At 36.2% G+C, this 21,495-nt stretch overlaps 1 protein-coding gene across 7 annotated transcripts in view; it reads right to left on the bottom strand.

Annotated features, from left to right (window-relative positions):
* The window catches only part of PBRM1 (polybromo 1), a 51,447-nt gene that overhangs the window by 18,329 nt on the left and 11,623 nt on the right, over nt 1-21,495 (bottom strand). For 5 of the 7 annotated variants that reach the window (XM_060765869.2, XM_060765873.2, XM_060765871.2 and 2 more), the window contains 17 exons: nt 19,302-19,457; nt 18,502-18,599; nt 17,016-17,163; nt 16,555-16,692; nt 15,770-15,886; nt 14,571-14,639; nt 14,285-14,383; nt 13,852-13,937; nt 11,151-11,246; nt 10,973-11,064; nt 9,584-9,803; nt 6,942-7,083; nt 6,218-6,315; nt 4,131-4,407; nt 2,933-3,038; nt 1,714-2,356; nt 421-632 (listed from right to left, as the gene is read on the bottom strand). In XM_060765869.2, the coding sequence (XP_060621852.2) occupies nt 421-632; nt 1,714-2,356; nt 2,933-3,038; nt 4,131-4,407; nt 6,218-6,315; nt 6,942-7,083; nt 9,584-9,803; nt 10,973-11,064; nt 11,151-11,246; nt 13,852-13,937; nt 14,285-14,383; nt 14,571-14,639; nt 15,770-15,886; nt 16,555-16,692; nt 17,016-17,163; nt 18,502-18,599; nt 19,302-19,457 (2,797 nt within the window). The remainder of the gene's footprint in view (nt 1-420; nt 633-1,713; nt 2,357-2,932; nt 3,039-4,130; nt 4,408-6,217; nt 6,316-6,941; nt 7,084-9,583; nt 9,804-10,972; nt 11,065-11,150; nt 11,247-13,851; nt 13,938-14,284; nt 14,384-14,570; nt 14,640-15,769; nt 15,887-16,554; nt 16,693-17,015; nt 17,164-18,501; nt 18,600-19,301; nt 19,458-21,495) is intronic. The other 2 variants (XM_060765874.2, XM_067463607.1) reach the window with 1 other exon arrangement.

Raw genomic sequence — 21,495 nt, 5'->3', positions numbered from 1 at the left:
GTCAATAAATGAAAGAAATAAATAAATAAATAAATAAAAAGGGACCTGCCATGAATAGCATTACACTATCTGTGTAAAATCACCATAGCCACACTGTATGTGCAACTTGTAACTTGCTAGCAAACTCATCCCAGTATCAGCAGTCAGGACTTCACAAGTTGCATCCTAGGAAAAGCATGAGAAGTGAAGACTGTGCAAAATTCTTTGGAAAACTACAGTACCAGAAGAGGGTAAAGTACTAAACTTGATGAATTTGATGGTATATATTTCCATTGGGAAGAATATTACTCCAATTACATTCCCATTTTAATAAATGTTGTTAATCCCATATACAATATGTTTAGGAACAGAAGTGTTTTGGCTTTACCTCCTACTCTAAATCAGTAAACAATGAAAGATAGAGATAACAAATACAATTACCTCTCTTCTCTTCTTCTCTTTTGAGCTTGTCTTCCTCCATTTCCTTTGGCAGTTTTTCCTTCTTCTCTTTTTCAACATCATTATGAAGGTGCTTGGTAGTATAGCTGAGGGCTGGTGATAAGAGGATCTCGCCATTCTTGCAAAGTTCATCGCGAATTTTGATAAAAAATTGTTGAAGCTCTACTGCATCTTCATAAATCTCTGAATCCGTCCTTTAAGGAAAAGAGCAGTTGTATATAATGACAACATATACTAGGCAATAATACCCTAGGGGCCATGAAATATTTGAGCTGTAATTATCTGTAACTGGTATTTCCTTCTGATACCAAAGCAGGTGCCATGGGAGACTGCAATATAACAAGCCAGGAAAGAAATGCTGAATAGAAATGTGAGTAGGAAAGAAAGGGAGCTGCAAGGAGAAAGCCTATAAGTATGCTATTTAATCTTGAGCTGACTGCCACCTCAATATCATGATGACTGAATTAGGACAAAATTTCAGTATCTTAAGTGAAATTTTGCTGTTTGCATGCAATGCAGAAGAATACCTGTCAGTTTCTACATTTCTCTGAAATTAATTTTTAGAGTGGCATTTTTAGACGATAGGATTTAACTGAATGAAACATGTCTACATACTGCAAAAATGGATGACACCGTGTTTCAGAATATTGAAGAGATGTTATACTTTAGTACTCCTTTTATTTTCCCTTCAAATACAAAAGCTACAACTCATTCCAAAGAGAAAAAGCATCACAGATAGATCAGTTGTTTGGGAATATAAAATATTCTCTAAAAACAAACAGCCCAAACTTGCAAATAAACGCATTACTTGTGTGCATCTGTGCACATACATTTTCAAACAAATCCACATTTTCCACTCATGTCTATTTCTATACAGAATAATTTCCTGAAACTTTTTTGAATATACACGGTACAGAGAAAGTTGCTAATTTATTTTGTTATTCTTCCTGACCAAGTTTCCCAAATATCAGGAAACCAACATTTAAGCTATCTGTCTGTCTGTCTGTCTGTCTTTAACTACTGCTCCAAGTGCCTAGAATTCTTACAGCTAAGAGGAAAGACACTGAATTTAACTCTGACTTTTTAATATATTTTGGCACAAGATGGAAGCAGATCACTACACTTACAGGAAGAAAATCATTTCTTTTTACTTATTTAGCTGAAAATAGTTGGTCTGTATTTTTTCAGCCTCCATTCCAGCAAGATACAGTTAACAGGAGTGGAGCTTTTTCAAAAAGAATCATAAAGTTATAGACCAATGAGGGTGCAACTTACCGATTCATCCTTCTTGCCCGCTCTAACACTTCAAACATGTGCTCTTGAAACAAATCCAATCTCCTGTAGCGGTTACTTTCTACATTTCTCCGTATGATATCAAAAGTCAGAGAGGGTTTGTTTGGGAAGCTTGGATCTACACCAGGAATTTCAGCTAAGGAGTCACTATAGCACCTTCCCTCATCATCTTGATGGCTCATGACAGAGACAAAAAGATTATGGGTAAGTTCCTGGATCAGCAGTGTTACATTTGGAACATGAGAGTCTTCATCCCCTTCTATGTCCCTTCTAGTTTCAAGCAAAACTTTATGGAGTACCAGTGCATCTTTGTAAATCAAGGATTCTGGTTCATTATAAGTGCAGGCATTATTGAACATCATAACAAAATCTTCCACCATGGCATCAATGTCCTGGTATTTATTGGCCATCATGTGACTTCTGATCTTTTCCATATCAACAGGCCTTTTAATAGTCAGGTAGTAATCAGGTAGCTCTGACCGAGATGGAAGCCGCAGGAAGATGGCACTCAGCCGTCTTCCTCGCTTATCTGTGTAGTTCTTCACTGCTTCATATACCTCATTCAGTTTCTGCTGCATTGGAGTCATGTATTTTGATTTTTTAGGGGAGATACCAGTTTTCCGACCTAGTTGGAGGAACAAATGAAAGCCAGATTCAGAAAGCAAATACCATGATTTGTTGCTTCAGTTATCAAAATGCTATTTTGAGAACATGATGATATGTTCAAGATATACAATTTGAGAAGTACGTTTTTGTCATGATATTTGTGCAAAGCCCAGATGTTCTTTACCAATGTGACAGATGAATATCTAAAAAAAAGAGTCAACATTTTGACACCGGCTTTTGCTTGAGGGTAAAAAGTATTTCCCATCTATCAAATACAAAAGTAATAATTTCATCTAAGAAAGGGGGAGGAAACAGAATCAAGTTAATACCATATGCTCCATCCTCCCTGTTATTCTCTTGACCTAAAAGTACTTCAGGGACTACGCACCCCAAAGTCTAGCACTCTTGTTTAACACTTGTTCCTTGATCAGATTAGAATAGTTTATTATGAAAGTTTTCTCTTACTATTTTAATACAATATGGGTTGTATTTCAGATTTCATTAAAATAGTGCAAAAAATTGACTACCACATATAAACAGATTTTATTCGACAAGACCATTTTAACAGGCACAGAACTTCTCAAGAACACCTTACTTAATTTCAGTTTAGGGGAAGCAACCTCCTCATCTTCATGTACTGGTCCCAGCTCTTTCCTCTTTTCTTTAAGAATCTTCTCCAAGATATGAGCATCATTGTATACCTATTCATTGCCAAAATATTTTTAAAACAAAAAAAAACTTTACTCATATTCTAATTAAGATCAGAAAAACATCTTCAACCTTAATTAATGTTCCAAACAAAAATTAAGAGTTTACAGCTAGAATTTCCATATTTGTAACAATAGCAGAAAAATCTTCATTCATACCCCCAAAATTTATTTTTTCATCTATGCAGTAATTAACTCTGTTGGACTTCTGGAACAGATATATGAATCTTTTTATTAGTCTGAAACAACTGACAACATCCCAGTTCAATCTATTTCTCCTAAATGGACAACATTCCTTTATTCCTTTGAATGGGAGGACATCTCCCTGGAATCTTCACAGAACTACAAGCAGGGCAAGAAGTGACAATTTCTGGCACATTTAAATACAAAATGCTTCCTCTTAAGTGAGGTTCAGAGTCTCTAGCAGGACTACCCACTGAAAACAAGAAGCACTATATTTTTAACTCCTGCTGTTCCATGTTCCCAGCATCATCTGATTGGCATCCTGGAGAAGCTATCGAGAAAATATGCACAACATGTAAATTTGGAAACAGCTAATTTTTAGTTTGCAAATTATGTAAACATAATGCAATCTATCTGTTTCCTCGAAAGTTAGAGTAAGAAGTTGTTGAAAACATAGGTTGCCCCATTCAAAGTCTTCACATACATATGAACTTCTATATTATCAAATGTAGCAATACACTCATGTCATGTGTGTTGCTCTCTGTCCTGTGTGATTAATGTGTCTTTTACAGAAATACTTTGATATGTATCTTTTATGGAACTGAATTTTAATGTGTGTTTGTAGAATTTTTATAATATTTGTGTGTTTTTAACTGTGGTGTGACCTGCCTTGAGCTGTGGGAGAGGCAGGTAAGAAATAATGTTTTTAAAAGTTATTAATTATTATTACATACAATATAAAGTGCAGACATGTAAAAGACAGGCAAACTGATATGAAGAAATGGTAAAGCTCATAGTTTTAGGGCGAAATACTGTAGTATGATTTGTTTAATGGAATGACAACAATAAGCAGAGCAAATTGGCAGATACACAGATCTAGCCCAATCACTCCTAAAGACATACCTGTGAGCCTTCTTCATTATAATGCCTTGCATTTCGAAACATTAATCTCATATCTTCTATCATAGCTTCTTCCCCAATGTACTTCTCACTACGGATATTATGCTCTATGATTTTCAAATCCATTGGCTCCAAGATGATTTTGTAATAATCTGGGTAATCTTTTTTGGAAGGTTTCACCATAAATAGCTCACAGAGTCTTCGGTTAGTTCCAGGTTCTCTTGCCTCAAGAACAACATTGTATAAAATTTTCATTCGCTGTTTCTTTACATTCTTTTTGCTGTCAGATTGGAAGAGAGTGAGAACAACGAGTTCAACTTGGTTACATGCATCCAAATGAACATTTTACTTTGTTTTTAAAATGTCTGACAACAGCAACAGCAACAACAACAGTCTTTATTTGTACCCCACCACCATCTCCCCAAAGGGACTCAGGGTGGCTCACAGAAACACTCCCAAGTGCCATATGCAAACAACAATACATAAGTATAAATACAATGACATAAGTATAATTAACAGCGCATAAAAATATCATGGATAAAATTATAAAAAATTGAAAATTATAAAATTCCTAACGCAGTGGAACCTGTGGGCCAGCTATCTGCAATAACAATCAATGTCTTCATTATTATGGAAACAGAGACATGCTGGTCATAGGCATGTTCAATTAGAATTTCACAGATCATTTCATGCTTTTAAAATAAATTATCACTATAACACCTGCAAGTTCCCTGTGTGGAACCAATACTATTATCCCTCCCATTTAGGAGTTCAGTGGCTATTACCAGTCAAGCACCAGTTTATTTAGTGTCAGCTGGTCACTAAGAAGACATGATGGGGATCATCTATCTACCCCATGTTTTACCAACGTATTTGTAAAAAAAAGATTTCAAATGATACTTTAAATTTCAATCAGATTTCAAACAATACTTTAAAACAATCATGAATGAAGGGGAAGGTGAGGATAATCTAGCAAGAAGTATGAAATGGCAAACCCATCACAATATATTATTAGGAATCAGGACATGTTTTAAATACTAAGAGAACTCTTAACACTTTTGTAGAAAACTGCATGCAAAAAAGCCTCAGAACACATGTAATGAATTAAAACAACTTTTTCTATATTCAATATATGTAAATAAACATATGTTACCGTATACCAGAGAATTCAAATAACACTAACTCAGGGGACATTGCAAGGTAAAAGCAAAATTAAAGAGTCTACACTGTAGATAGAGCACCTACATAAAAGACCCAACTTTTATAATTCTATATGCAAAAAGGAGGAAAAAAAACATTGTGCTATAGCGCTGTGTTTCCTTTCCTGTATCCTCATTCTATTCCCTGCTTTACTTGGTGCTACTGCTGAATCCAAGGGAAAGAGAAACTGTCATCTCTTTAACAGGTGCAATGATAAACAAATAAGAACAACATGCTTCAAATAGCCATAAAAATGGCTGATTAAAACTGTAGAACTAAAATACACTTAACACATACATGTAATGAAATGTACATAATCAATGACAAGAGAACTATCTTTTAATAAATATTTTTAAACCCTTGTGTAAAGAAATGATCACCAATGACTATATAAGTCCTTTTAACATGTAAAAAAAAAGATTTTTAAAATACAGCTATTTTTCAAATCTGGGTTTTTTTCAAACACATAAAAATAATAAGCACTTATACTCTGGAATCTTCACAATTTTACAAGAAATTTAAATCCCTTAAAAAATTTGAAAACAAATATTTAAAAATCTTAGATGTAAAAAGCAAGCATTGGTAGGGATAAGGTCAATGAAGTTTGCTTCCAGGTTTATCAGTGCAGGTTTTTTTATTCATCTATACAAAATAGCACTGTCTGAGCTAAATATGATGGAACATAGAAAAATAAATAGGTTATCTAATATTACATTACAATGCCATAGCATAGAACCCTGATATTTCTGCCAGTGGTAAATCTACATATTAATAAATCATGTCAATAAAGCCAGAGATGATATCTAATAAAGAATCACTAAACATCAAATCGAATTATTACTGATCATTAGCAGCAGAAAAGACAGACACAGCAGTATGCAAGAGAATACCTTTTTCTTTTGGAACTTCCGGCATCAGATGTGGCAGAAGAGATCATACTGTCTCCATCCTCAATTTCATCTCTTCTGGCTAGCTCCTTTTTCTTTGCCTGAAACAGAGCAAATTCCCTAGAGTCAGATTCCATCTGCTGAACGTCTCAAGAACGCATGAATAATGAAGAGCTGCAAAGAACAGGTTCACTCTGAAAGCTAAAAATACAGCAATAGTATATGTCTTGAATCGATGGTAAGCTATGAATGAAACATATTTAACCACTCAAGTTACTTGTATAAAAAGTAATAATAAATATTAGACATGAAGCATCTAAATTAATATAAATAAATCTGCATTCTAAAGATTTATTTGAGACCTTGCACCTAAGCTCTCACTGGAAAATGAGCTTTCAGTTACTAATATATTAGTTTAAATTAATGTGTGGATCTAGAGTCTTTATACAATATTCTTTTCAAAAGTCTTTTTCCAATTAAAAATACATAAAACAAAATTAGTTTAGCTACTGACTTCATTCTGAACCCAGAATATAAATTTGTGGGTTCCTAACATAGCATTGGCCAAATAACTCCTGTCTGGAAAGCATCAGGGACACTGTTCAAAATGGAAACACAGCACTTGAATTAATATCACAAGACAGTGTGCCAATGCAGATAGAAATGCACCAAATACTAGCTCACAAAAACAAACCCAGAAACACAGCTAGAGGAAGTCAAATTTTACCTGCATAACCTGCTGCATTTTCATTACTCTCTTATAAATGGCCGAATTCGGAACATTGTAACGTTTGGCATTTTCAAACATCAAATTTAAATCACATTCCAAATGGTCAAGTGTTTCATATTCATTATTCTTTAGTTTTGCTCTGTAGAGGAGATAATCTTGTGTCATTATCGTAGAAATCAAAGGCACTGCTTGTTAACCAAAATGTTAGTCAGCCCTCCACATTTGGGGATTTCATTTTCATGGATTTGATGATCTGTGAGGTTGTAGCTCATCTTTAACTAGCTCTAATTGTCTGACTGTATGTCTATGATGCCTGATGGTTTGATTTATATTACTAGCCGATGTCTTTTTATTTGTTTTAATTTATATGTATAATTATCTTCATGTTGTTGATGGCATTGAACGTTTGCCAGTTTTATGTTTGGATGCTGCCCTGAGTTCCTTTGGAGAGAGAGGGCAGATTAAAAGTAAACTATTATTATCATTACTATTCATATTACTATACTTCTTCACCCCAATCTTTCTGCTGTCCCAGTTTTCCACCACTACCTTTCCAACAGTGCTATTCCCTCACTCCCATTCCCTCCTCACTCCCTTTCCCTCCCATCTAAGCCCTATCAAAATTTTAAATTTCTCCCTCCATCACTACCCCTCTCACCTTCCCATCAAAGCAAACCAAGTTTGAAACACCTCCCTTCTTGTACCCACCTTCACACTGAAGCTTCATCCAGATATGCAACCCCTTTGTCTCTCCCTCCCTCCTTTGCACTCTAGTGCACATCACCCCACAAAAATCTCTGCCTGCATTTAAATCCCTTCCCCGCTGATTTACTTATTCCCCTATCAATTCCCATGGTTCCCCATCACCACCTTAAATCCAGGCTGACACTTATGGTGGGATGGCAGACAATGGAGTGCAGGGGTGTTCTGCTGAGCAGGAGAGGAGATGATAAGAGATGGAGAGAAAAGAAGTAGTGATGGGGAAGAAGGGGAAAGGCGAAGATGGTTTTTAAAGCCAGTGTAATATAGCAGAGAAAGGGAGAGACCAACAATTTAAAAAGTGTCTTTGGGGTATTTTGGGGAGTGTGTGCAAGAGTTATTCTATTTTCACGGGAGACCTGTGTCCCTAAACATAGTAACTATGGAGGGCTGACTGTACTTTAATGTTCTCCCAGAAGAAGATTCGCCCCTCTCTCCTCCCCAACTATTACTTGAGAAATTGCGAACAAGAAAGGCACACAGGGGATGTAAGAATCTTTCCAACAATTCTTTCCTGATCTTTCAGGAAATCTTTCCCGATTGTTTTCCAAGCACAACACAAAATACTAGGTGTTTTGAAAATATGAACACAATTTGAAATGGCTATATCTATGCAACCATGAAATGGCCACGGATGAAACTCTTACCACTTGAAAGGGTGAGGCATAGAGTTTCAAATTATTATAGCTAGATGCCTCCCCAAGCAGACAAACAGCCCCTAGCGCCATTCATTTGAAAGGTGGGGTCTCCGTAACACAAGGCATTTTATATTCTGCAATTCAGCAAAACTCAATCTGTAATTGCGGTGCAGCATGCGTTTATTTATTTACAGTATTTCTATACTGCTTTTCTCACCCCTAGGTGGACTCTAAGCGGTTTTCAGTAGGCGTTTTGGCCAATGTCAAATAGCATTTGTTGCTGGTATCAACAATTCAGGGAAACACACTGTTCATGTGAGGAGAGGAGCTTTTTTATATATAGCATTTTGAAACTGGATCCATCATTCTGAAATAGCCTATATTTTACATATAAACTAGCTCAGCTTAATTTTTTTGAAGTACAAAAGGTCTTAACCAAGAAGGCATAGTAATATAAATCTACTGTTTTTACTGTTTGTGAACCGCTGTGAGTCGCCTTCGGGCTTGAGATACAGCGGTACATAAGCAAAGTAAATAAATAAATAAAATAAAATAATTGTTAAATATATAGATACCATTGCTTCAGGTAAAAATACTTGTCAGATCTTATTGATAATGCATTTGAAAAATAAATGTTTATTATAGTGGAAGCATTTCAATTATCAAATGTTTGGAATTCCGCAAGTTGATATTAACATGAATGAACCTTAAAATGAAATGAGACAAGAGTGATGTAGTCACTGAAGAAAAAAATTAGCTACTAGATAATGTTAAAGCAGGGGTAGACAAAGTACAGTCTATGGGCTCAAAGCAGCCCCTTTCCAGTGCAATTTTTCTGTGATTTTGAACAGATAATTGCACCATTTTGCCCCTTAAAATACAAAACATGCAACAACAACTCCCAAATATTTTCTTTTGGAACCAAGTTGTAGTTCAAATAACGTCTGGAAGCGATGTCACTTATGATTATCATTTTGGCTACAATACCGCCATTAAAATATACTTTTACATATAAATTTGACCGGGGGTTGACAGGGGTTGAGAGGAATTGGCTCCCATGCCCCAAATACCTGTCCATCCTGTGTTTTTATGGCAATAGTCCAACAGTATTGTAACATATTTCGGACACAGAACTGAATTAAAAACAAGGAATCTAAAATTTATCAAAAATAGAACAAAAACCTAAGTCTTTAGAAGAAAAAAACAGAGCATTGAAACCATTCAAAATCTGAAAGAGTTCACCTGATTTGCTGTAATGAAATAGGCAACTTGATTTGCTGATAATAATCAGGGTACTTCTTCTTTGAGGGCAAATGGAAAAAGGGTTCTGATATAAGCTGGCCCTGATTGTTCCGGCAGCTCCTCACTGTGTCATAGAGCTGATAGAGGGGATTGGAAGCATCCATAAAGGAAGAAATGCTCTCAGCTTCAGACTCCCCCCCTTCTTCATAACGGGCAGCAGCTAGAAATAAGAAAGTAGCATTTTTACAATGTTAACATATTTGTTTATGTTTTAAATAGTGAAAGTGAAAACATTTGCAACATATGCTCATAGAGGGGGAGGCGAATGAAAGTAACTTTTTCAGGAATATGTTCCTAACTGTGAAAAGTTATCAAAAATGCAACAAAAACTCCTGTAATCTTACCCCAAGGATGAAAAATGGAAATTATTCTTTCTTTCAATTTTTTTTTACCTCTCTGTAGGGGTAGTCAAAGCTGGAGCATGGCCCTCTAGGAGAACAAGTGTGACCCGGGTAGTTGGCCACCCCAGAGGTAAAGGGTATATCATAACCAATCTAATAACTAGTTACTTCTTATTCTTTTTTATCGTGTCAGAAGCGACTTGAGAAACTGTAAGTTGCTTCTGGTGTGAGACAATTGGCTGTCTGCAGGGGCATTGCCCAGGGGATGCCTGGATGTTTTACCATCCTGTAGGAGGCTTCTCTCATGTTCCCACATGGGAAGCTGGAGCTGAAAGATGGGAGCTCACCCCATCTCACAGATTCAAACCGCCGACCTTCAGGTCAGCAGTTCAGCCAGCACAAGCACCATCACAGCTCCTGGTGTGTTGTCTTCTGTGATATTGATATATTTTGGCATGCTAATATCCTTATTTTTAACTCTTTTTTACATTCATTTCATGCTTCTAGTTACTGATATTTCAGCTTTTTTGAGCTATAAAATATATTACTCTCTGAGATAACAGCACCAACCAAAGGGGATAGGAAGGAGATTAAGACCAGACTTTCTAGCCAGTTTATCCTTTACATTATTTTCCTGGCTCAGGGAAATCTTATATAAAAACCATTACATCTACAGTGAAATTCCCTCAGATTCCTAGCATAACCCCACTGTTCAAGGGAATCCTAGTTGAGAAATCCTTTCTAAATTGTTTAAAAGTCAGCCTGTGAACTCCTGTGATTCTTATATGCCAGTGTATGATCACAAGGATTTCTTCCCAAAAGTGCAAAACTAATTTTACCAAATAAATGTGGGATTCCTAAAGTTTGTTATATACACATTAAGAAATACTTTTGTCATTATTGGTACTCTATTCTAGGTGCGATAAATATGGAATTTTATGATTAACAATTGCTTTGCAAATCTTCACAATTCTATTTTAATTCCTACCAGCCAGAACAGCATCTTCGTCACTTTCAGATCCATACTGAAGGGCCATTGTTATTGCTGACAAACGATCCCCTTGGACAGCTCTTTTGTTACTGTAAATTTGGGGAGGGAGAACACTTATGAAAATGCTAATTCTAAAATGAATGGACTAAAAGACAACCAAAGATGAAGGACTCACCGGTAATATTTACTAGCAGGATTTCTCTCATCGACAACACTGCCTTTACCCTGTGAGGAAGTTCCTGGCAACTTGGAAGCAGCCAAATTTGCAGTCCTTCCGTAAAGTGCAAGCAAGCCACAGAAGGAGAAAAAAGAAATACACCAGACAACCAATACAATACACAATTAGAATGCAGTTCTTTTACAGAATATGTTTTGAAAGGCAAGTTAGAAATGGCTCTCTCACTGAATTGTGATGAGTAGCTGGATTTAAAATGATATTGATTTTTATACTGAACTCACAGAATCCCATTTCAGAATGAAAGAACCAGCTAAAATAGTTCCTTGTATGGGCTCAAGATTAAATCCAACTGATTCCACAATCATAGCAGGTATACCTACAACTGAAGACCATCTTCAAACTAACATAAAGTGGCAAAAAGATGTCTACATTTATGCTATTATTAAATTGAAAGGAATTGCATGCTAATTTTCAAGCAAATTGTGTAGCAGAGAAACAACAAAATCCAGTTGCTTTTTCAGTGAATACAGGATATTCTCCCAAAATGATAACACATTAACAGCTAATAGTTATTGTGGTTATTATACGCTCTTAACCACGCTATAACCACTCTCTTGTTACATCCCATATAGACTACCGCAACGTGCTCTACATGGGGTTGCTTTTGAAAACTGTTTAGAAGCTTCAATTGGTCCAACGGGCAGCAGTCAGTTTGCTCACCTGAGCAGCATACAGAAAGAGGACATCCCTCCTGTAGTTGGCAGTCTGCTTCCAAGCACAATTCAAAGTGCTGGCTTTAGTCTATAAAGCCCTAAACGGTTCTGGCCCAGATTAGCTGTCAAAATCTCCCTCTATGAACCATCTCAGAGATTAAGATCATCTGGGGAGGCCCTACTCTCGATCTTACCTTCTTTGTAGGCGAGGTTGGTAGGGACAAGAGACAGGGCCTTCTCAGTGGTGGCCCCTCAGCTGTGGAACTCCCTCCCCAGTGACATTAGAATAGCCCCCTCCCTCCTAGCTTTCAGAAGGAAAGTGAAAATGTGGCTTTGGGATTCAGCCTTTGGTCAGTAAAGGGAGCAGTGCAATAAGAGACAATGAATTAACATTGATGACTCGGACAGGCCGTGAATGATGACTTGGATTATGTGATTTTAAATTGTTGTTTAGTGTGATGTTTTTAATTGGTTGGTTTTTAATGTTTTAAAGTGTTGTTTATTTATCGATACTTGCACATGCGGCATCAAATTATTGCCACTGTAAGGCCACCCTGAGTTCCCTTTGGGATTGAGAAAGGTTTGATATAAGTGCGGTAAATTAATTAATTAATTAATTAATATATTTTCAATAATTTAATTTAAATAATAGTTTAATCATATACCAATTACATCTTAAATTAAAATTTTATATAAGGTGCTCAAATTGTCTTCCATGTGCAGCAATGCATTGCACACATTGTCAAATGACAGAGTTGCAAACCTCACTTAAAAGTTTATTTTGTAAAACTTCTCTGCTATTGGAATCTTTAATGTCATTATGGTACATACATTTTTGGAACTCCCTCTATATTTTTTAAAAATGAAATGTACATAACTTAAAAATTAATCACAAAATCAAGCAGTGAAATGAATTTAAATAGGGGAGATGGAGAAAGAAAAAGTTCCAAGATAAATGGGGAAATTTTCAAAAAATTTAAGTTGACTTCACATAAGAAAAAATGAAGCAATAGTGTAATATTAATTAGAAAGGGAGATAATAATAATAATAATAATAATAATAATAATAATACTTTATTTATAGGCCACCCGATGTTCCCAAGGGGACTCAGGATGGTGAAACAGCCCAAACAATAACTTCTACTGATCACTAGAGATTATTTATTTAAAGAGCTACATATGTTTGAAGGCCTTTAAAATCTCACTTAAAGATGTGTCAGGATTTTAACTGTTTTCAGATTATAGGCTTACTGCCCAATAGCATGCACATGTTTTTTCAGTTACTTTGCCCTAACTTCAATTTCAGAGATCAGATTGTTTTAGGCCTCAAAAAGTCTTATTCTCCTCTAGAATAGCCCCGTGGGGGTGGAATTCTGTTTAAATGTTAAACTGCAAAATCAAAATGGTCACCATGTTCCACTTAGAGAGTTCTAGTGGATGCAATCTATGGGGTACAAAAAAGGGGGGAGGGGAATTTTGGTAGGGGAGGAGGAGCACAAGGTAGAAAAGAAATGTTCCCCAAAAATCCAAAGTTCCTTATTCTTGGTCTCTGGCATGGGATTTTGATACTGCTAATGAAGTTTTAACAGGAACTTACTGAACTAATTTAATGAGGCCAGTCAAGCTAAAATTGTCTTTAGCTGAGACACAAACTGCATTTCAATGACTCTTGAAAAAGTATGCCATGCTGCTCATTTCTGATTGGGAAAATCTAAAGTTATATGTATATATATAAAAGAGGAAATACAGATGCACACAACTGTCAGTGTTTCCCAATAACAATAGAAAGAACAATTTCTCCACTAGAACAAGACAGATTATTAAAAAAGCAAATGATGCCATATCTACCTAACTTGATCCTGTCACACCGTTGTGAAAAAGACTATTCTATCATGACTGAAGATATAATTATATATCTTGGACATTTCTGATAAGTACATAGGAAATATCAGTAATTTTATATACTTTCATTTTGCTTATAGTACCTGATTCGGAGACTTGATTTGGTCAGTTCTGAATGTTCGATTTCTGCCTTTTTCACATTAAATATTTTTTTAATTGCATTTGCATCCTGTTAAAGCAAACAGAGAAAACATGGTATTCAATTTAAAAACTCTAAATTGAAACAATCAGTATTCATTAAAAGGAAAAGGGTGAATATGTGAGTATTAGCCTTAGACGTATCTAAATGTAATTTACCTGTATTTTCGTTTCTGTATCTGTGTGTTGAATCTCCACACAAAAGCACTCTTTTGGATATGCAATTATTTGTATACCCCACTATATACCATAATTTTAATGGAATAAGAAAATACCCTACCTCTCATATCATTCAAGGATAGCTTTTTAAACTTATGACATGAGTGTTACTGGAGTAATTACTTTTAAACCGATTTATTTTAAAGTGCTTTAACTAACCTTGAATACTTGAGATCCAGGTTCGTTGTAGGTTTTGGCATTCTTTACTAATAGATCTATGTCCTTTGCCATTGCATGAATGCTCTTATAGCTTCCATTCTGTAAAAAAGTAAACAAAATTAAATAGCAAATCAACAATTTCAACAATTCCCAAAATTCACATACATAATAATATGCACTGTCTTAGGATTCACCTAAGCCGCTTCTTGACAGCGCTGATTTAATATTCATTACAAACATGCAATCTGCTTTTAAGGCAATGCCCCCACCTCAAATTATACTGTACCTGTATTCGCTGTGCAACTGTCTTCAGGTCTATAGGCTCTTTAATTATTGCATAATAGTCTGGATATTGCTGAAAAACAGAGATATTTCAAGCCCTTTTCATTCCATTTGAAGCAATTATAACATAATCTATCAACTATCCTACTGCAAGTTCAGAGATATAATGGAAAACTACAATTCTGGACACACTTGAAATTCTCCTGGCTATAAAGCATAAACTTTTGTGTAAAGTGCCGTAGAACACATTGCAAAATGCATGGGTCTAAACACAGAGCAGACACATACTGTGTGCTACATGAGATGAAAAACCTTCCTAAGGAACACATTACAGTATTTAGATTTTAAAAATTAACATCCTTTCTGCCCATCTCTCAGCACCTTTACTTGAAATCAAAGTAAATCTTCTTTACAAACTACATTTGAGATTCACAGTTTCTTAAAATAATCACCACCTTCTATTGGCATTAGCAGTCACACATGTTACAATAGTTTTGTTTTCACAGGGTGCCTTAAAATAGCATACAATAATAATAGTAGTAGTACTAGTAGTAATAATAATAGCAACAACAACTTAATTTTATACCCCGTCACCATCTTCCGAAGGGACTCAGGGCAGATTACATGGGGACAAAGCCTACAGAACAAACAAAATTTACCAGCTAAAACACGGTTAAAAACATAATAATATATAATATAACATAAGCAATCCAATTAAAACAATTAACAACGGCAAAGTATAAAAACATCGTAAAAGTGTTTCAAACCACCCTCAATAACCAGTAACCAGGAATAAGGTGGGCATGATCAGATTAGAGAAGGCAGGGCATGGGCTTGTGCAAAAGCAAACTATAAGGCCAGGGGCAAAGTGCTGAATAGAACCTTATCAGTAAATTAGGGCCGGGCATTCATGACCAGAGACAAATCATCATCCACTGAGACACATAGGTTTTCAAATCCCTGTGGAAGGCGGACAGAGTGGGGTTAGTCTAATCTCCCTGGGGAGGGAGTTCCAGAGCTGGGGGGCCACCACCAAGAAGGCCTCTCTCTCATCCCCACCATCTGTGCTTATGACATATAAATCTAAATGGTGATGCAATCTGGCAGCCTCTGTTGTGTCTGTCTAGTTTTTGTCAACTTCAATTGATATTTTATAGGAAAAAATGTTTATATTTACATTCAAACACCAACACTGTTACTTACCACTTTGGAGGGAAGCTTCTGAAAAAGTTCACTAATGAGGTGGCCCGATGGATTTGCTGCTACAACTACTGCCTCAAGAAGCTGTTCAAGAATTTCTTTTAAGTGACCTGGAGAAGACTGTAAAAGAAATTAATGATTTGAACAACTGAGTGCTCTTTCTGTTTTTTTTATTATTATTTTGACTATTAAATATTAGATGTCTTACAATAAGGATACACAGGAATATGTTAGGTAGATTCATGGGTGTATATGTTTTATGGCAAACCAAAGTATTATAATATCAAGAGTAAGACTGTATTACTAGTAACATGTATAAAGAAATCACTTCTGCTTTTAAAAAATTCTGTTGTGTGTATCTGAACACGTAAGAACTATTTTAGCAGCATACTGTAGCCCCCAGTGATGCAATGGGTTAAACCCTTGTGCCAGCAGGACTGAAGACCAACAGGTCAGAGGTTCTTATCCGGGGAGAGCACGGATGAGCTCCCTCTGTCAGCTCCAGCTCCCCATGTGGAGACATGAGAGAAGCCTCCCACAAGGATGGCAAAACATCAAAACATCATTGCCCGGGTGTCCCCTGGGCAACCTCCTTGCAGACAGCCAACTCTCTCACACCAGAAGCGACTTGCAGTTTCTCAAGTTGCTCCTGACACAAAGAAAACTAGCAGCATACTTTAAAACAGGATACACACACACATACCTGGGGGGGGGGGGGGAGAGCACGCACTTTAACTAGGAATTTTTACTTGGCTTTTGAAGATCGGGGTGGGAAAATTTACACTCACTATTTCAGAAATTGTCCCTTGATTGTCATCATCATCATCATCTTCATAATCAGGATCTCCCTTCTGAACAAATTCATTTTTTGTGCGTAAATATAAATCCCACAGTTTGCAGGCAGCCTTATATTCAGGGGAGTCTGGCTGTGTAAAAGACCCAAGAAATCAGTTTGTTACTAAACAATTTTCCAGTCCATCATTTAGAGCATCTTCTGTGTTAGAAATAAAACGAACAAAGCTATAATCCCCAGAAATAATGTGTACAAATAAAATAACCATTTAGTTTACTGCAATTATTCAACAAAAGTAAATAAAGGCAGAATAGAAAATGAATGCACCTTCACAATACATACCGCTTTAGAAAACTGAAATGCTAAGTACTGCAAATGAGAGAGATGACTGAAGTCCTCCCACTTAATGCTGACAGAACAAGCAAATGATGGTTTCTAAAATAAAATATTTGTCACCTTATAATAGGCTTTTGCATTATTAAATAGCAGCTGGAAGTCAGTAGTTAACACGTTCACATCATCATATTCTTCCATTTTTAGCTTCTGTTGGATTTTCATTAAATCAATAGGCTGAGAAACTACTTCATAGTAATCTGGCTGATTTCTGTTGTGATAATAAATTATTAAAAATGTAGTTAATGCAAGCAAAAGTTGCAGTACTGACAATAAATAAGATGATATACTCTATAATTCAATAAATGAGAATTTTACACCACATAAAAATATTGTCAAAAGAAATGCATTCATTTAATCTAAAGAGCTCTTCAGGGTAAAAAAAATTGCAATGCTATTTTTGGTGTCTACTTGTAAAAATAAATCAAACGTGGCAATGTCAAAATACTGCAATGTGAGAAAAAAAGAAAATGTAAATTATTTTTTAATGCAAGGTTTGAAAGAGACAGCAAACGTTGTAAGCATGTCTCTGTAATTTGTGCTAATAAGTAACACAAATAAGAGCAGCCAGCCTCTCCATCACTGGAGTTCGCCTCTGAGGGAGTTGACATCATGAGATCAGACTGCAAAGCTTCAATGCAAGTAACATTTAGCCAGGCTATGATTGATGCTATAAATGTGCACAGAGCAAGATCCTTCCAGCTTCTGAATGTAAAATGTGAGACTGCACTATCATCCAAGAGAAATCCCTATTAGACCAATTGAACTGTTTTGTACAAACAGAGCACAAGAAAGGATAGCCAGATGAAATACAAAAGAAATGACACACATCCTGTTAAGTTGGAGGTCTTCTTCTCCCTCTGCATCCTCATAGCAAGTCTGCTCCAGAAATCCTCAGTCCCCCAGAACAGATTTTAAGGACATGCATGGAGATACAGAAGAGCAAAGTTTCTTAGCAAATTGACATCCTTTCTCTCCATTCTGCTGACAAGAGCACTTTTCACCAGCAGAAAAAAAATCATTGGATTTTGCACTTTGTAAAAAGTGACTATTTGAGAACACATTTGTTGAACATAATGCAGCATGAATGCAAGAGCCATTGCAGAGGGAGAACTCCTCACTCCTTGTCTCCATGGCTTGTGCACACAACACACTGTAGAATACTCTGCCACCTGAAGTGCGTGCCTTGCGGGACTTATCAGCTTTCCGCAGGGCATGTAAGACATATCTGTTTCGACGGACCTTTGATCTCTGATATTGCTGTTTTTAAATTGTTTTAAATTGTTTTAAAATTGTGTTCGATTTTAGCCTGTTCTTGTAAGCCGCTCCGAGCCCCAGGGGAGTGGCGGCATATAAGTTCGAATAATAAATAAATAAATAAATAAATAAATCATTTTCTGAGGGTTATACAAGCCCTCAGAAATGACTGGTTATGAAGCAAAAGAGGCTGAAAGAGGGGGAATCTTGCATTTGTAGGCATTAAATACAACTCGTAAATTTCAGCAAAGGTGACCCTAGCAGAGATTTCTTATCAATGGCAGCTCCTTACCTTCTCTTGGGGGCCCGAATAAAGAGCTCACACAGAAGCCTCCCTTGTTCATCTTTGTAATCTCTGATTGTATTGTACAATTCATGACATACTGCAATCTAAAATACAAAGCCATTAAACACAATTGTATAAACTTAAACATAAGCAGCTCCCTAAGATATTATCTGTATCTTTACAAGACTTATGTTTGGACAGTTAACATTAAACCTTCCATTTTATAGAGGGCAAACAAGACAACATTAAGACTAGCGAATACAAAACTGAACTGAGTTTGAATTGGTAGCTCCTAGCTTCTAGCCCAGACCCTTATCTACTTCATAATTTAGCTTTTGGCTGTGGTACTGCTGTGAATAAACAATGAAAATCTAGCTAAACTAGAAAGGAGAAGTGAGTAGAACTAAACCGTAACTACTTCCTCACAGATTATCAACCGCACATCCTGAGCATCACTTTCTGTAGTAATGAAACAACTTGATGAAGTCATGTCTCTATTAAATGAATGATAGCCAGAAAAAACGATGTCTTTGTTATCCCTGGATGTGTTAACTCTGAAATCTAATTAGTCAACCTTATAGCTAAACACAATTTCATTTATAAACACCCACAGAAATACCAGTAAGAAGCACCCGCACTGCCTTCCAACTAACTATTGTATGTAACATATTTTAATGTGAAAATTCTGGAAGAAAGCTTAAATAGTTCACACACTTATGCTCAGGATACTAAGCTATAGTCTCACCTTTTCCCTGTAAAAATTATATGGTAGTCTAGAGGAAATTCAAACAGTAAAACACACTTACAGGATCAACAGTTGGGAGGTTAGAGAGTCGCCTTCTCTTCCTGCTTGGACCTGGTGTGTTTGAAGAATGGTGACTATCATCGAAATCGCCTCCACTGGCACTGCTGGAAGGAGAAGTAGCCCTTCGCCGCTTTGAGCCCATAGAATCCAACTTCTTCTATAATAAAGAAAAATGTTCTTAAACTTGAGACTTTCCATGTAATATCTCAAAGTATCACAGATCATTAAACTTGCAGTTCACAGAAACGGCTTACTAGTACATAGTTAAAATCTTGCCCAAACTTCTGTACATTTGACATTAAAATAATCCATAGTAGCATGTTATTACATGGATGACAAAAACACAATAGTGAAATGAACATTACAATCAGGACTAAAGTTGGAATGAAAAAAAAATCCTGGTTTCCCTCTAATACTCATATCTATGCAAGAAATTTTCTTTTGCACAGAGGACTAATATCCCATATGTTTAACCAGGAACATAGGTAAGTATTCATCCATTTTGTGTGTATGGACCTTCAAGTTGTCCCTCTACTTATGGCTACCCCCCATGAATTTCACAGGGGTTTAAAGCAAGGAATATTCAGAAGTGGTTTTTCAAGTTCCTTCCTCTGAAATATAGCCCATAGCTCCTAGTATTACTTAACGGTCTCTCATCTAAGTATTACCCAGATCTGGCCATGCTTAGCTTCCATGATCAGTCGTGGAATTTGGACTTTCATTTAACCTTACAGTTCAAACAAAACTAAGTTCAATTGCAGTTTGTCACAATTAGGCATTTTGTGTTACAATCACAGTCCAAAGGCCTCACTTTATGTATCTGAATATTTCTTTAGTCTCTTTCAGCTGCAGAGTGCCTTCAAAATAAAATACAACTTTAAAATTGAGGCAGGCACAAAACTGCCCTCTGCGATTCAATAAAATGAAAAAAAGAACCTGGCCATCTACACATCCTCAATTATCAGAGAAAAAGAAAATATTTGTGAGGAACGTTTACACAAAGTATGATCAACATATAACCACAACAATTCAGTTCAAGACATTTTAAAAAGTATCTGATTATGGTAAATGTAGCTATGATGTCGGCATGAACAATTTGTGGTATGACAATTTGTGGTTATGATAGTTATTTGGGGCTGTCAGGTGTCTGAAGGCCCACCTATTTTTTGCAAGCTCAGGAAAGAGGGAAACATGTGTTTCCCAAAGGACATAACAGACTGCACAGATGGGCAAACCGAACTATCACGAGAAAAGAATTTATGTGGCTATGAAGAGTCAAAAGATCGGGAAAATTTAATCCAAGAATATTGTTTTTGTCATCTAAACTCAGTACCACCCAAATAATCATTACTTCGACTAACAGAACCACAACAGAACCATACAAAGTCTACTCCCTTCAGATCAGGGCAGGGGTGTGCATATGCAGGAAGAAGGGGAGACTCCTACTGTAAAATTTCACTCATGCATTCTTTATTACAATCAGCCCTCCAAATTCTTTGGGTTGAGGGGCACAGGACTGCCACAAAAGTAAAAAAAGAAAAGAAAAATGCAAATAAAGAAATTGTGACTTTTTAATCTGACAAAACCCTTCTCTGGGAATTTGTAGGTCTTCCAGCACAACACAATGGCCAACTTCTGATGGAAGATGAACACAAATTCACACTGCAGGAGATAAGAGATTCCTAGGACACATTCTCTCTATGAATGTTTAAGTCCCCCAGCCCAATAGGAGGAAGTTGATCGTAGAATCACATCGAAAGAACTATAGATTACTAGGCAAAACATTTAAAATAAAATTCCCAAATAATCAAACCACAAATGTGGAGAGATGACTGCACTTCTAAAAATGTATTGCAAGACTATAGAAAAGATTAACAAGTTTTTAATTCCTCTAACTAATGGGATTACACCAAAAACTAGTCAGAGAAATGTGTCCAAACATAGTTTCACCATGTCTTCTCCATATCATCTATCTAACCAATGAAACAGAGAACATGAGAATGCTGTTTCACATAGTAAAGTACTCTTAAATGTTTCACACCCATGTAAACTGCAATAACATAGAACTGCCATCTAAACATTAGACGCATTACTTTTAATACAGAGATGTTCAGTTGCACGTAGGCTCCTCTTAATCACTTTGCATTAGAATTTAACTCTCTGTTGATTGAGACAGTTATGTCACAAAATATGCA

The sequence above is a fragment of the Anolis sagrei genome, chromosome 2, assembly GCF_037176765.1.
Source record: "Anolis sagrei isolate rAnoSag1 chromosome 2, rAnoSag1.mat, whole genome shotgun sequence".
Lineage (NCBI taxonomy): Eukaryota > Metazoa > Chordata > Lepidosauria > Squamata > Dactyloidae > Anolis > Anolis sagrei.
The sequence above is the reverse complement of the archived record's forward strand: the minus strand, read 5'-3'. Positions and strand labels throughout refer to the sequence as shown.